The sequence below is a fragment of the Buceros rhinoceros genome, unplaced genomic scaffold (genome assembly GCF_000710305.1).
Source record: "Buceros rhinoceros silvestris isolate BGI_N320 unplaced genomic scaffold, ASM71030v1 scaffold41683, whole genome shotgun sequence".
NCBI lineage: Eukaryota > Metazoa > Chordata > Aves > Bucerotiformes > Bucerotidae > Buceros > Buceros rhinoceros.
Genome location: NW_010403802.1, coordinates 1 through 13,807, shown reverse-complemented (window position 1 = coordinate 13,807; position 13,807 = coordinate 1). Strand labels below are relative to the sequence as shown.

The 13,807-nt window shown below is 41.8% G+C and overlaps 1 protein-coding gene across 1 annotated transcript in view; it reads left to right on the top strand.

The window, feature by feature from the left end:
* LOC104490800 (ubiquitin-conjugating enzyme E2 Q2-like) overlaps positions 1-12,931 on the top strand; it is a gene marked incomplete at its 5' end in the record, with an annotated part of 41,914 nt that extends 28,983 nt beyond the window's left edge. Inside the window, 7 exons of the mRNA XM_010133137.1 lie at positions 4,343-4,403; positions 6,444-6,534; positions 6,786-6,844; positions 8,358-8,406; positions 9,347-9,442; positions 10,450-10,516; positions 12,304-12,931. Of these exons, the coding sequence (XP_010131439.1) occupies positions 4,343-4,403; positions 6,444-6,534; positions 6,786-6,844; positions 8,358-8,406; positions 9,347-9,442; positions 10,450-10,516; positions 12,304-12,335 (455 nt within the window). The remainder of the gene's footprint in view (positions 1-4,342; positions 4,404-6,443; positions 6,535-6,785; positions 6,845-8,357; positions 8,407-9,346; positions 9,443-10,449; positions 10,517-12,303) is intronic.
* Between the last annotated feature and the right edge of the window lie 876 nt (positions 12,932-13,807).

Sequence of the window (13,807 nt, the reverse complement as noted above, 5' to 3'; positions counted from 1 at the left end):
ACCTGTGGAATTCAGCTCTCCTGATATATAGGGCAAAAGCTTTGGCCATTACCAGTGGGTAGCACTGCTCACAAGAGCGTGCTTGCTGTGGAGGAGTTTGTGTTCGAGAGCAGAAGGTTTGTTATTATACAGGATTTAACCTTAATTTTGCTGCTGTTACTTTTATTGTTTTGTGATGGTGTTAATTGATCCTGAGCTTCGCGTATCCCTTGGAATAAGGATACAAATGGCAATAGAAAACAACCTTGTCTTGTAAATTTGTTTGAATAACGAACACTGATTAGGTGTAGGTAAGTAGGTGGTTGGCTGGTCTGTTTGCTCCGTATAACGGTTGTATCTAAACTAGCTCAGCAAAGGAATCAGTATATTGAATTGTCTGCATGTTACCATACAAGAAATAGAAATTAGAAAATAGAAATAGAAATTTCAGGCAAGTTTATTCCTGTAGGTCAGCCGAGTAGACAACTCCATCACTGCAGCCAGCTGTGAGAACCTGGTGCAGGCCAGGATGGGAACAGGAGGAATGCCTGATTAAAAAGACAGTCTAAACTTTAATCCTCTATCTTGTAGTTTTCTGAATGCCTCCCCTAGTTTGTTTCTGGTGGGTTTAAATCTTGCTTGGTGGCTATAGCATTTTACTTTGTGCGTAAAAGGACAGATTGGAAGGGAAAACAGGCTCCTGTCCTGATTTGCCGTGTTTACCTTTTAGGTGAACGGTTTTACATGCCGAAGTACTGTGCTAAAATGTCTGAGGTATAAATTTGATGGGGTAACCTAGTGTTGATCTAATGTAGCCTATTTTAGGTGTTACTGCAACTGAGTGTTTGCCAGTATGCCCTAATCGCCATCTGTCCAGATGAACAGATTAGTGCGTCTAAGGAGGAGCCTAGAAATAGATCTCTGTTAGGTCATGAGGGATGCTTCACTGCCCATGTATGCTCTTCAGGGTTTGTGGTTGGAACAAAGATTGGGAATAATGTATCTGCTGGTCTGTAAAGACTGTGTAGTGCTTACTCCCATAGTGGTACTGCTGGAGGTACAGCCGGGAGCCCCTATAGTAGGTGTAGTTTGAGGTGAGGATTTGGGTTGCTTGATAATGCCATATCTTACAAGACTTAACTAGTTGCAAAGGACTGAACTCCTGAGATAGGAAAGCAAACTCTCAGTGATAAGGAAAAGTAGATCTTGCTAAACTGTGAAGACAGTTAAGATACTAGAGGGTGAGTATAGTAATGTATTAATAGCTTATGACTAGGGAATATGTAAAAAGACCGCAGCTGGATGCCTTGTGTCAATCTCTGACACGTGTTACTGAAGTAAAGTGTCAGCCTCCACGTGGCACTTGAAACGGATGGCAGTTCTGCTCTGAAGCACCATCCTACCGATACGGTTATTCAATTTTGCCAGTAAATGATGCTGTTTGATATGAAACTTACCTAGATTTATTCCTTGTGGCTCCATTTAGTCTTAGGACTTGAGGAACTGCTGTTAAAATTCACTCTCCTGGCACAAACCTCCTGCTTTTATAGCCTAGATCTCTGTTCTCTTGTTTGATAACTGTCTCCATGTGAGCAGGGGCACTGGAACACAACTGGCTTTTTTTAATGTTATCTTTTTCCAAGTACTTCTTCTGCGGTCCCATTTCCCCCTTAATTTCTTACTATTAACACAGAAAGAGAACCATTGTGAAACTTAAAGGATCTGATAACTGTGCAAGGTAATCTATAACTGTTTATTTTTTGTAATATAAACCAGAAAATCTAAGGCTGCTTTTTAGTTGCAAAAGGATCACTTTATTTAGTGCATGTGAGGTTACATATTTTCACAGTTGACGATAGGAGAATACTGGGACTTCTGAAGTGAATAGTAGTTGTAGTAACAGTCCTTTAATTTTTTTTTCTGTTAAACTGTTTTATGAAAAAGTAGCATTTAAAAACGCTGTCAGGCCTTTCGCTATGGGTGTGTATTCAAGGTAGTATCCATTTTAGAACCAGAGTTCCTTTTGTGATTGAAATACTACTGTTCGAGCAAAAGGTGACTACAGGCTTGCTGGCAACAGGAAAGTTGCTTATCTACCTGCAAAGTCTAGGTGAAGAACTACCCTTAAAAGCAGAGTTGTTTTTCTTCTTACCTTTTCATCTCTTACTTTTTCGCTTGCTTCATAGTTCTGTGTCTTTGATATTACTTCATCACCTCAATGGATGGCCCCTTAAGAGGAATAATACCAAAAAAACCCTCCCGTGTTTAAGTGAGGGGAACCTATTTCCTTTCTGAAGGATCTCTCCAAAACTTGTACTTACCAGATAAATTCTTATTAGTAACTTTTTTAACTCTTACTGCCTAAATTAAGATAAAAGCATATGAGCTGGTTCCAAATAACAGTTCTTAACTATTAAAAAAACCAAACAACCCCTCTCTTAGCTTTGGATGGTGTTTTTAAGAAGCTTCAAGACAGTGAGCCACCCTGATGCTGCCGCTCTTCATGAGAGCGTGCAGATGCTATTCAGCTCAAAATGTGGGTGCTTGAAAGGTGAAGTAGCTTGCTGTTCTTTTAAGTCCTGAACTGCGCACATCTCTGTGAAGAACCCTTTTACAACCTCTGGTTCAGTACAGCTCTTAAGAGCAGCAAAAGTTACTCCTTTGGGGAGGTGAGTGAAACATGCAGACCTTGGAGCTGAGGGACTGGTACATGAATTCTGGATAAGAGCAGGACTTGTAGGGTGTGGGCAGAGCACAGGAAGAGGGCTAGAGGCTCAGTGGATAAACAAACCGATGGAAGTTCCCGTACCATCTTAGAGTGTTTAGGATATTGTCAGAATCCTTCCTGTAACTTGGTCTGTTTTCTGTAACAAGTGTTTTATACTCGTGTCAGGTGTGAAAGCTGTAGTGCTGAGAGGCTGCTTCTTGCCGTCTTTGCTCCCTGTTGGATGTAGGTGTAAGGAAATATTCTGAATACATCGGTGGAATAGATTCATCATTAACGGGAGTTGACAACGAGCCAGAGTTCCGAATGTCAACTCTCTTGTTACTTCAGAGCAGTACAAATTGAAATTCTTGTAATTCCTGACTTCCACTTAATACTAAGGGCAATTCAGAAAAGTGTCCTTGGATCTGGGAAACTGGAAGGAGGCCCTGATAGCTCCTTCTGTTCATCCTGTAACAGAAATATGTGGTGTCTCTGAACTAGCTGTTGATTAAAAGCGACATTGAGAACGCAGTAAGTTTTCAGACCTACTTTGTTATCCTAGACTTAGAAAAATTTGAAATTGTGATCTTGGCTGCAGTACCCACTTTTTTGTGGCACTGTGGTAAGGAGAAGCAAACACCATTTCTTTACCTCGTTTATTGAGTTTTGGAACACTTTAGAAATGTCATCTGTACTCCAAGAACTAATGCCTAAAAGTTTCAACAGCAAGAGAATATATTCTAGAATAATAAAACTCAGAAATGAATACTGCGATTCCCTGGGGACAGTGTGGTGACTGAGTCTGGTTGTACAGCCTTCAGCGGTCCTAGGCAGATTGCTGATGTCCATATGGCTTCCCACTAATTATGTCAGCCACAGATAGGCTGTCCAATATTATCCCAGGCAACAAGTTTAATCGTAGTAGTTGTTTAGTGTCAATGCATGAATAGTCTGTGGGGGAAGAGATTAGACTTCTGAGCATCACTGATACTGTTTTCTAAGTCTTGTCTGGTGGTTAACGATTGAGTCCTTTTCCCTGGATGGCTTGTGAACCTCTGCAGAGAGGAAGCTTGAATAGACAAGAAAACAGCAGATAACCTTTCATCCTTCCCTGAGAGTGAAATGCACAGCTATTGTTTAACACGAGTAGACTGCTGAAAAGCACCAGCTAGTTTCCAGAGACAGGTTTTCTTTTGATGCGTCTTCCGGGCTGCTTTGGTTAGCTGCCAGGATTGTGCTTCATCCAGTGCTCCATCCCGTGCACTGCCCAGCGTGCCATCCTGTCCTGTCTGCCGGTACTGACAAGGATCCGTGAGATACAGCTGTATACTCAGACTGTGCATTAAGCGTTTTAGGTGTGGTGTTCCTGTTCTGGGTGTAAAGTATACTGAGTACTAAGCAAGCTGGAGCTGTAACTGTGGAAGGTTTGAAGGGGAACTGGGAGGGGCTGGAGAATGCTTAGGGGTCAGAAAAACATTTTTATGCATTCCTTGCAGTTGCTTAGAATTGCTTTGGCTGTAGGAGGAAGGATGTGCCTCAGTGTCTATTGCTTACAGCTACTGACTGTATTTATACTTAAAAGCCAAGAATGTTTTTGCTAAATTTTACCTTGTTAAACTTTTAGTGCATAATTAACTCTATCTAATATTTCTACAGGGATATATTCAGTGGAACTGGTAAATGACAGCTTGTATGAATGGCACGTTAAGCTTCTGAAGTAAGTTGTTTAAGGTTTTTTTCATATTCTGAAGAATCCGTTTTATTAGTGCTGCCAAGATTCTTAATTTTGATAAACGAGAATCTCTAGCCAGCGCATATAAAATAGCGTGTGGTGGCTACAATTCTGGTATACAGAAACGCCTGTAGAGATTGAACTGTAGTTATTTAGCTGGTGAAAAAGCAAACCCTCTTTGCACACCCGCACAGTGTGTATCACCAAAACTTTCATTACTGTTCATTTTATCTTTTGAAGGCTACTCCAAAATATGAAACCTTAAATGAAGAATGTTTTTGTCTAGAGCTTTGCCTGGGTGGTTTTATTTTGGTTGGTTCTTTTGTTTTAATTTCAAGAAAATGCCAACTTCTAGTTTCATTCAAGATATAGGAAAGAACAGAACTGTCTTATTGTCATTAGTTCTTTATTTCTACAGTTGAGCAGACACGTAGGCCTGAAACTTTTAGGCGTAACATAATTATGATTTATATGATTATATGTAACTTGCCTTTTCTTACGCCTGCTTTTCACTATGTGTACTAGATAACTCATCTTGTTGTGTCCATGGCCCAATAACTTTAATTCTAGAGGTATTATATTGAAATTATTCCTGGTAACGGGATAATCTGCCATCAACCCACAAGATAACCTGTAGGAAGGAAAACTGTGTCCAAACTAGGCTGCTTGGCTGCAAAAGATGGGAATAGGTCAAAGAACTTCCATCAGTTCAGATACGTCATGGTGCAGAATAAGGACAGAAGCTGCCTCAGCGCGGTAGTTGACCTGCCTGTAGGAATTGTTGCCTTGTCCTAGTGGTGAGACTTGTATGACTGTCACCAGCTGCTGAAATACAGTTTTGTTTCCTCCTTAGTGTAATCATGGGCATGGGAGTGTTTTGAAGCTGAAAATGGCAGGAATGACGTATGTCAGAAAAATCTGTGCCGTATTACAGGGGGCCTTGTCTATCAAGTGCTTCTGTAACAAAGTGCTCAAGCCACTGTGCAGTGATTTGGAATCTCTTTTCAAGTGCTGATTTTCTGCTTTCAAGAAAGAGAAAACAGTGCACACAGCAAATGCATTCCAGAATGACTGAGAGAAGATAAGAAGTATTGTGGGGTTTTTTACCCCAGCAAAAAGTGTCTGCAAACAAGTGAACTGTGTGCAGGCTAGTTGTTGGGTAAATGTCGGAGGGAAAAGAGCCTGTTTGACTGAAACAACAGTATTGTTACTGGAACAAGTAACTCTGAGCTGGCCTAGTACAAGCTATAGCTGGAAGTGAGAGGTTTCTAAGCATTGGGAGATTTCCTCCTGAAACAGCTTCCCGTTGGTAGAGTGGGAACAAACTCCCCAAGTAGTTCTGAAATGGCATCTAGCAGGTCTTGGTTTCACCTGTAGCAGACGATTTGATTTAGCAGCCTGTCGATCCCTTTAACATACCGTTTTGACTTGCCACAGGCATGTTTTGACTAGTCTCTTTTAAAAGCTGCTGGGCTGTCAGAGATTAACCCAGTAGCATCTGAGTTACTGTCTAGGCTGCTAAGCACCAGCATATTGCAACAAACAGTTGTTGAAATACTGCTGAGCACAAGCTGCTGACTTCAGTACTGCTGCTGATGCAGATTGCTTTTAACAGCTGACACAGAACTATGATCACGTATTCCCTACAGGATTCACTAACTGTGACCGAAAACTAGATCACTACAGCCTTCCTGTTAAAACGTTCACCCTCCACCCCGCATGGAATATGCATCTCCGATTAACTGAAGAAAATTCAAATTGCTGTTTTCAAATAAACAGGTTATTTTATGCTAAGTGCGATGAAATAACACTTGGTAGTGTGGGGAATGTAGCGTTTTGTAGCAAGCTTTCGTGCTGATCTCATGGCAGTGTGTTTATTTTGTAAAGAAAGCCAGAGTTTTCTCATTTCACCTGAAATAAGTTTGTAAACTAAAATACACAATGGAGGTCTTTAACAGTAATTACTATTTATAGGTAGTGAAAAGATGAACTTACTCTAGGATCTGCCCCCTGCTTCTTTTATAGGGTTGATCCTGATAGCCCACTGCATAGTGATCTTCAGGTCTTAAAAGAAAAAGAAGGTGTAGAATACATTTTACTCAACTTCTCTTTTAAGGTATGTGTCCGTGGGAAGAAATGCTGGGGTTAAATTTGTAGCTTACCGTAAAAAGTGACTGAAATTAACTCTCATCCCTTACTGGGGTAAAGATGGATTTGTAGCAGTACTGCGGAAAAGTGATTTTTACAGAACTGAAAAATTTTACGCTTTAAATCTGATTTGCCAAATGAGGCAATTGAAGTATTTCCTGGTTAGGGAAACAGTGTCACAGTGTATTTCTTAACCTGGTTTTTTTTTGTGCTTTTCAGGATAACTTCCCTTTTGATCCTCCCTTTGTGCGAGTGGTATCTCCTGTGCTCACAGGAGGGTAGGTTTGAGTTGCTTTACAGGAAGTTTAATTTGTGGTAAAAATGTTACAGCTTGAGGTTGATTTGGTTTGCAGGGAACATGTTGAGACTACTTTGTAAACTTCAAGAAATTTCCCCTCAATATACACAAGAGCTGCTGTAGACCTTGAGTTCGAAGAGCTCAGAGCGTGATACGGAGACTTGTTCCTCAAGCTTTATGAACTAATAGTAGGCAAACAGGCAGGTGCAATTCCTCTTCAAATTGCTCAGGTTGTGTCTAGCTTTGAGAGACTCTGTGCCTGCCATAACGTTTAAGAACTGGCCTTGCTGGGGATGGGTGTTACTCCTCCTGTTGTGGGGTGTTTTGAGTTGGTGCTGTGAAGGGGTCTTGACCCTTCTGTTACCTTAAACTTGCTGTACAGTCTGAATTGACTCTCTTGCTGGTAACACTGCCGTAACATTTTTGTCTAAAGCCTCCTCAAGTGCTAGCCCCAAACCACTAAATTTAATTGACAGCACGCTCTAGAAGTAATCTAAAACACGTTTGAAGTGCTGTCTGTGGCACAGAAACTTGCGTATATCCACGGAGAGAAGATTAAACTCACCTTCCAAGGCTTTTATGCACCTCTTGCTGACAGGAAGTTATACCTGTACGATTCAAAATGCAGTCTGTGGTAGCTGGTAACGATTCTGATTTGATTTTAATAGGTGTGTGTCTTTTTTGCATTCAAAAAATGGTTAGTGCAGTTAAATAGTGTTCTTGGGGGTTGCTGCTACCCAAACAGTAAACAAGCAGTGCCAGACACCAGGAAACTTGTTCGGATTCTGGTTGTGTTGTACTTGGACTTCTTTGTAGAATGAAAAGAAGAATGGCCCACAAGGTTTTCAATGGTCCTTTCCCTCTGAATGTCGTACGGATCTAGGCTGTTCAGATGTCTTGATCATAGGGGAGACTACATTTTTGGAGGGGCAAATTCTTCATCCTCAGTCGAGGTTTTGTGATGACCAGACGTTCTGACTGCTGAGTCCCAGTCAGCACAATGCATGCTGAAGTGTTAGGGAAGGTGTCATGGAAACGTGGTTTATAGGACAAGAGCAAGTGAAGATCTGCTTTATCTCATTTGTCTGTATCTTAGGTTTATAGGTGCACCTACACTGTTTGGAATTGCGTTAGGTTTCTTTATAGAAGTGAATTAGTTTCGGTTTTTTGCAACTACACGTCAGTATTACGTATACATAGTGTAGCCATAAAAAGCAACCTGTCTCTCTTCATGGTCTGTGTAGAGCTGTGTGAGCAGTTGTGCAGAGTGGCTCGCTCACTGATTTTTAACTAAGTGTTGTTAGCAAAGGAATTTTTTGTCTCACAATGCTAATCCTGTTTGTATAAATATAATATGGCTAACTAGTTACAGTATACTGGTTAGGGGGCATTTGTGAACAAACTAGCCCACGAGAGCTTAAAGTGCTGTGAATGTTTTCATCTTTTTACTAACTGCTGATGTCTAATATATTTTCTCTCATGTTTGTTTCTAGGTATGTCCTAGGTGGAGGTGCATTATGCATGGAACTTCTTACTAAACAGGTGAACACAGGCTCTGTTATCAGGACAATAACAAAGCATGCTTTAAAATAATGAAAATAGGTGTTTCCCATGAGTTGCAGAAACCCTGTGTGGAATAAATGACACACTCTAAAGGGAACATGGTGGAATAAACCTCAGTCCCACAAGTTCACCTTGCTGATCTTGTGTGAGATCTTCTTTTCTGCCTTGGGTGGCTTACAAGATGTCTGAGGAAGAGGCAAGAAGTGAGAGCATATCAACTTTGAGTTCTCAGACTTGCTGGGAGGAAGCCAGTGTAAAGAGTGAGTTCTGAGTTGCAAGACACACGGTTTTCTTTTCCAGAAGCCTCTGCTTCTGCACAAAGTCAGCTCTGGAGAAGTGAGGAATGCAGAAGATTCTAGGCATAGACGACTCTTGTGTAGAAAGAGTGATTTGCTTTCACTTTAAAATAAGTAAACAAAAGTGGTAACTATTTGCGTGTTCCGAGAGAAACTTTTGTGAGCCCTGGAAGGTAAAGCAATGCCAGAGATAAGCAGTAATTTCCATGGGAGCGAACTGATCATAGCTCACGCAATGGCTTCGTTAGATAGCAGGCTTTTCTACTTCTTACAACCAGAAGCTGTAATTTCTGTTGCAACATTGCTGAAAATCTGTAAATGCTGTAATAATGCCGCTCTTCTTTCTGTCTTGCTGTGTTTTGGAAATGTGTGATTTACCCTTTTTGTTTTTTCTACGAATCCTTAGTACTAGTACTAAGTATATCACTGGAAAGGTTGTCTGGAAAGTATATAACTTCCCAGATTTTCTCTGGAAAAATAAAAGTTGTTAAGTGGAAACAAGTAGTTGTAACTAAAATTGGAGTGCAGGAAAAAAACGCAAAGTACACATTCCAGGAGAGATTTGCAAGGTGAGCACAAGCAGCAAGGCCATGCTCTATGGAAACATGTCCTTCCTCCTGCAGGGCTGGAGCAGTGCCTATTCCATAGAATCGGTCATCATGCAGATCAATGCCACCTTAGTCAAAGGAAAAGCCAGAGTGCAGTTTGGAGCCAATAAGGTAAGTGCGCTGCAGGTACCAGTGACACAGTTACTGCTGGGCTTCCACTTCTTCCCTGACTTGTACAGAAGGTGCTTAAAGACAGAACTGTCATTGCAAATGTATTCGCGTTCTGATTTATCTTGATGTCTGGTGGATGTACGAGTATTTTATTGGCAGTTAACTCTTAACCGTTTGTTAAGACATGGTGAGTGCATGAGGAGGATAAAACCTTGGGGTGGGCAGGTTGTTTAAGTAGTTAAACTTGTACTGTCCCTGTATTGGCAAGGGTGGGAGCGGAGGAGGATTCAGAATCGGAAATTGGGATGATTTGGAAATTCCGGCTCTGAGAAGGGCTGTAGCTTACAGCCAGACTGCCAGAATTGCAGTTAACTGATGTTAAGCATCTCTCCTCCTTTTGCTGGGCTAAACAACTACAAAGTTTCATGACAGGGTGAGAAACGATGCCGTGCAAATTCCTCTGAGAGAGCCATTCAGCATTACCTGAAATCATAACTCGGTTCTGGAGTGCGTGCTGGTAACGGAGCCTAACTTCAAAGAGTGAAGCACTGAAAGCTGTCTTCAAAGGACGGCTAAGTCAATGAAATTGTCACTTGGATGGCAGGTTTTAGTACTGATTCAAGGATAGTGAACTAGCTAAGATGTAACTTTGTGATCACAGTTCTGTTTAACCCGCTAACTGGTCAGCCAGGCAAGACAGTTACGTGGGGATGGCCTGAAACCCGTCGTTACGGCTGCACACGCTTCTGACTTGCCTCAGGTTCTGAGCCTTCTGATGGAGGGGCCTTTCCAGCAGCAGGGCTATACAAATCATTGTCGCTATGGTGGAGAAGAGACAAGAAAATAAGGGTATTTGTCTTGACAAATCTCGTACTGTAAAGCCAGGAATGTTGTAACATTGTGCGTGGTTTTTATTTGTAAGCCCACTGTAGAGTTTCCTCATAAAAGTGTTAGGAAGTCTCATGTGTCTACGTGCAGGATTTTAATGTCAGGTTTTTTCCTTTCAGAATCAATATAATCTAGCAAGAGCACAGCAGTCCTATAAGTCGCTAGTACAAATACATGAGAAAAATGGTATGTATATTCTTGTGTCTTTGTTCTTGTCTGCACAGCGACAAGGGAATTGGTGTTTGGCCGCAGTAGAACACAGTAAAAAAAATCCAGAGTGTCTTATGTTGGTTTGGGAAGACCGAAAATGGTGTTTCCTGTTTCTCATCTTGCACTCGGAGACAGCAGTGCTTAAAGTAACGTGACTAACAAGCATCGCAGCTTTTCCAGCTTACACAAATGTCCCGAGTGTTCCTGCTGTCTGTTGAAAGGCAGTTTTCAGCCTGTTGATCCAGGAGTTTTGTTGTTAATGTTGCTTTTAAGGTGACTTATTTGTTAGTGAAGTACCTGCTGGAAGTTTGCCCCTTTCCCCCAAAGCCTTTGTTTCAGTGTGGCAGGACCTTCATTAAGGAAGAGATGAAGTGGAAAGAAAGTCCAGAGGCTAAAAAGTACAAGAAGGCCAAGTGAAGTGCACTGGCTTTAAAACTGTGCAGTAGAAACACGAGACACCTTTATTTGTTGGGTTTTTTTACCCTATTTAAAGCCAGTTAATGTTCTCTCAGCTGCATAAAACCAGTGTTCAGGTGCTTCAGGTATAATTGCGTTCATTGTGCCAGGATGAGAAGACAACAAATGAGCTGTAGGCTTTAAAAGGTTTAAGTGGCTTACATGTTATGTAAAAGCAGAATTGGTACCCTGGCCTTGTGATGAGGGACTTCGTTAAGGACGCCACTTTCATGGTGTCCTTTGATCCCAGCTGGACATGGTGTCCTCTGGGAATTCGTGCTGAAGAGAACACGGGAGCATATTTCAGTGTGACTGTAGTGAGCCCCCCTGTTTCCCTACCTCTGAAACTGAGCATAATGTCTTCTCTGTTATTGGGAGGAAGATCAAAGATAACGACTTGAAAACGCTTTCCAATTTGATGATGTTTTGATCCTGGCATTAACTGAATCCTTTGCTTTTTTAGTTTGCTACTAAAGCCAGCCTGGCTGGCTGTTTGCTTCTAGCTCTGTGCTGGTCTACAGTGATTACTGCTGTGTCAGGAGCTGTACACGAGGCACCCACAGCACTCACTGCCGCTGCAAAAGGTGTCTGTAACTTGCAGCTGCTGCCTGTTCTCTGGGACAGCATAAATAGGCCCTGTATTCACCGTACAAAAATTTAGAAGAATTTTTTCATTAGTGTGAGTATTAAGATTGGAGATCTGGAGGTGGCTAGAAAAAACTACGCACACTTCATCAGGTATGATTCAACTGCTGAACACGTCAAATCCTATCAGGAGACAAGTTATTCAGCTGACAGTGCTGAGCTGTTTCCTGCAGCGAGGTCTGCCGAAGTAGGATGAACCACTCAGATGCTTGTGCGTGCCGAACTCTCCAGTGAGCAAGACGGGGTTTGTGTACGAGTATCCCAGTGTGGTTGTGTGTGTTTGTCTGTGTATTAAGTGCCTGGAAAACTTGGGGCTTTTACCTCTATTCCACCTTGTTCTGTTACAGCGGTGTTTCTTCTCCAGCAGCTTTCTCTGTGGGTGTCCGGCTTGCCCAACTCAGGATAGCTGCTGCCACAAAAAATCCCCAGACTTGGAAGCTCTCACTCCAGAGTACCGGGTCTGATCCTGGAATAGGCCACATGCTTTATCTCACTGCACACCGCTAGCGTTGAGAGCCGCGGGCCGTGCTGAGATGGGCTGTTTAAAGAGACAAGGCAGGCGCTGCATTAGGGTGCCATCTCCCACGGACTGGAGAGTAGGATGATAGGATCGTCTTGACGTAGCAGTGTTGGTACCTAACGCATTTCTCTGTTCTCCATAGGCTGGTACACTCCTCCAAAAGAAGATGGCTAACGTGGAGGACTGTTGTATACATTGGACCAATGTCAACAAAACAAGCTCTTTTTTACGTTTTCCAACACACAGACTCAAGCTATGAGAGCCCCTATAACAGCTGTACTGAAGACTTTAGCTATTAGATAAGTTAGTGGATAATCTGTCAACTGACACGTAAAGTATAAGTTACAGCCTTACCATTCCGCTCTTCTTAGGTATCTGGACTGAGCAGTTTGGGCCTTTCCCGTATTTGTTCTTACGGATTAAGCATCTTTGGGCCATGCCCTCCCTCCTCCCTTCTTTTGTTTGAAAGCATAAGCTCCCTGCAGCAGGCTATCGACTTACTAAGGATCATTCAGTAGGAGCGAGTTGTTCACACACTTTTGTGTATTTCTTACCTTTTGCAAAATGCAGACTGCGGAGACTTGCGTTGTATCGTTTCATTTAAAGCCAAGAAGTTTAATACATTGTTTAATACTGTTTTAGGAAGTGTCAGGTCTTGCAAATCACAGTAGTTTTTCTGGTCTAAAATGACAGCATCTGTAGTATTTCCAAATTAATGATATAGGAAAAACACATGTATGTTAAGTCATTAAACATTTTTCATGGCTGTATGAGAATATGAACTGTTTATTGGAGAAGACGCTCTTTGTTTAGATCATGTTAATTTTTTCTTATGGTTTGGTTTTTTTTTGTTTGGGTTTGGTTTTTTTTTTTTAAGCAGAGCAAGGCTGTGCCAATAAAACCTTGTAACTAGTCACTTCCACTGGGGCATCAGAACTTGCTGGGCTGTTCCTGCTACTTGTTGGCTCAACCTCCTTAACAAGAAGAGCCGCAGTATGAAGCTTGAAGTTATTTAAAATACTAAAAACCTTTTTAGGTGTTCCATTTTATTAACGGGTTGTTGCAATCATTTGTAAACTAATGAACTTATAAAGTGATTGGCACAAATCGAGATGAAAGTCCTTGAATGAAAAATTTTTATATAAAAGCTACAATAAAGTACTGAAACATCATCTGATTCAGAGGTTTGAGAAGTGCTGCCATAGTCATGACAGTGGTTTTGTTGTCAGGAGACTCATGGGAACTGTTGGTCCTTTATTAGGAAGCGAATCTGGGTCTGTGTAATTACACTCTATTCCATTGCCTTACCTAAATCGATTCTATTTTGGTTGTAGTACTAGTCGTTAGGTCTTTGCGCCCCTCTGGGGCCGAGCTAAGGGTGTGTTCCATGGATTAAGCACTTTTTAGACGCGCAGAAGCATGTTTTTGTTATGGTTCTTTAGTTGACTATCAAACTTGTGCTCTTTTCTCTGTCAGGCACCCACGGGTCCTTGTGCATTTGCTTCTAGATCCAGTTTTTTAGCTCGACAGAAACGATGGGAGAGGTTTGGCACTGCTTCCGATCCGTGTTGTTTCACATGTTCGGTGGGTGACTTCCCGGCCTTCCTGCTTGCGTGGTTGTACCGTATCTGTACAGACGCCGCGCC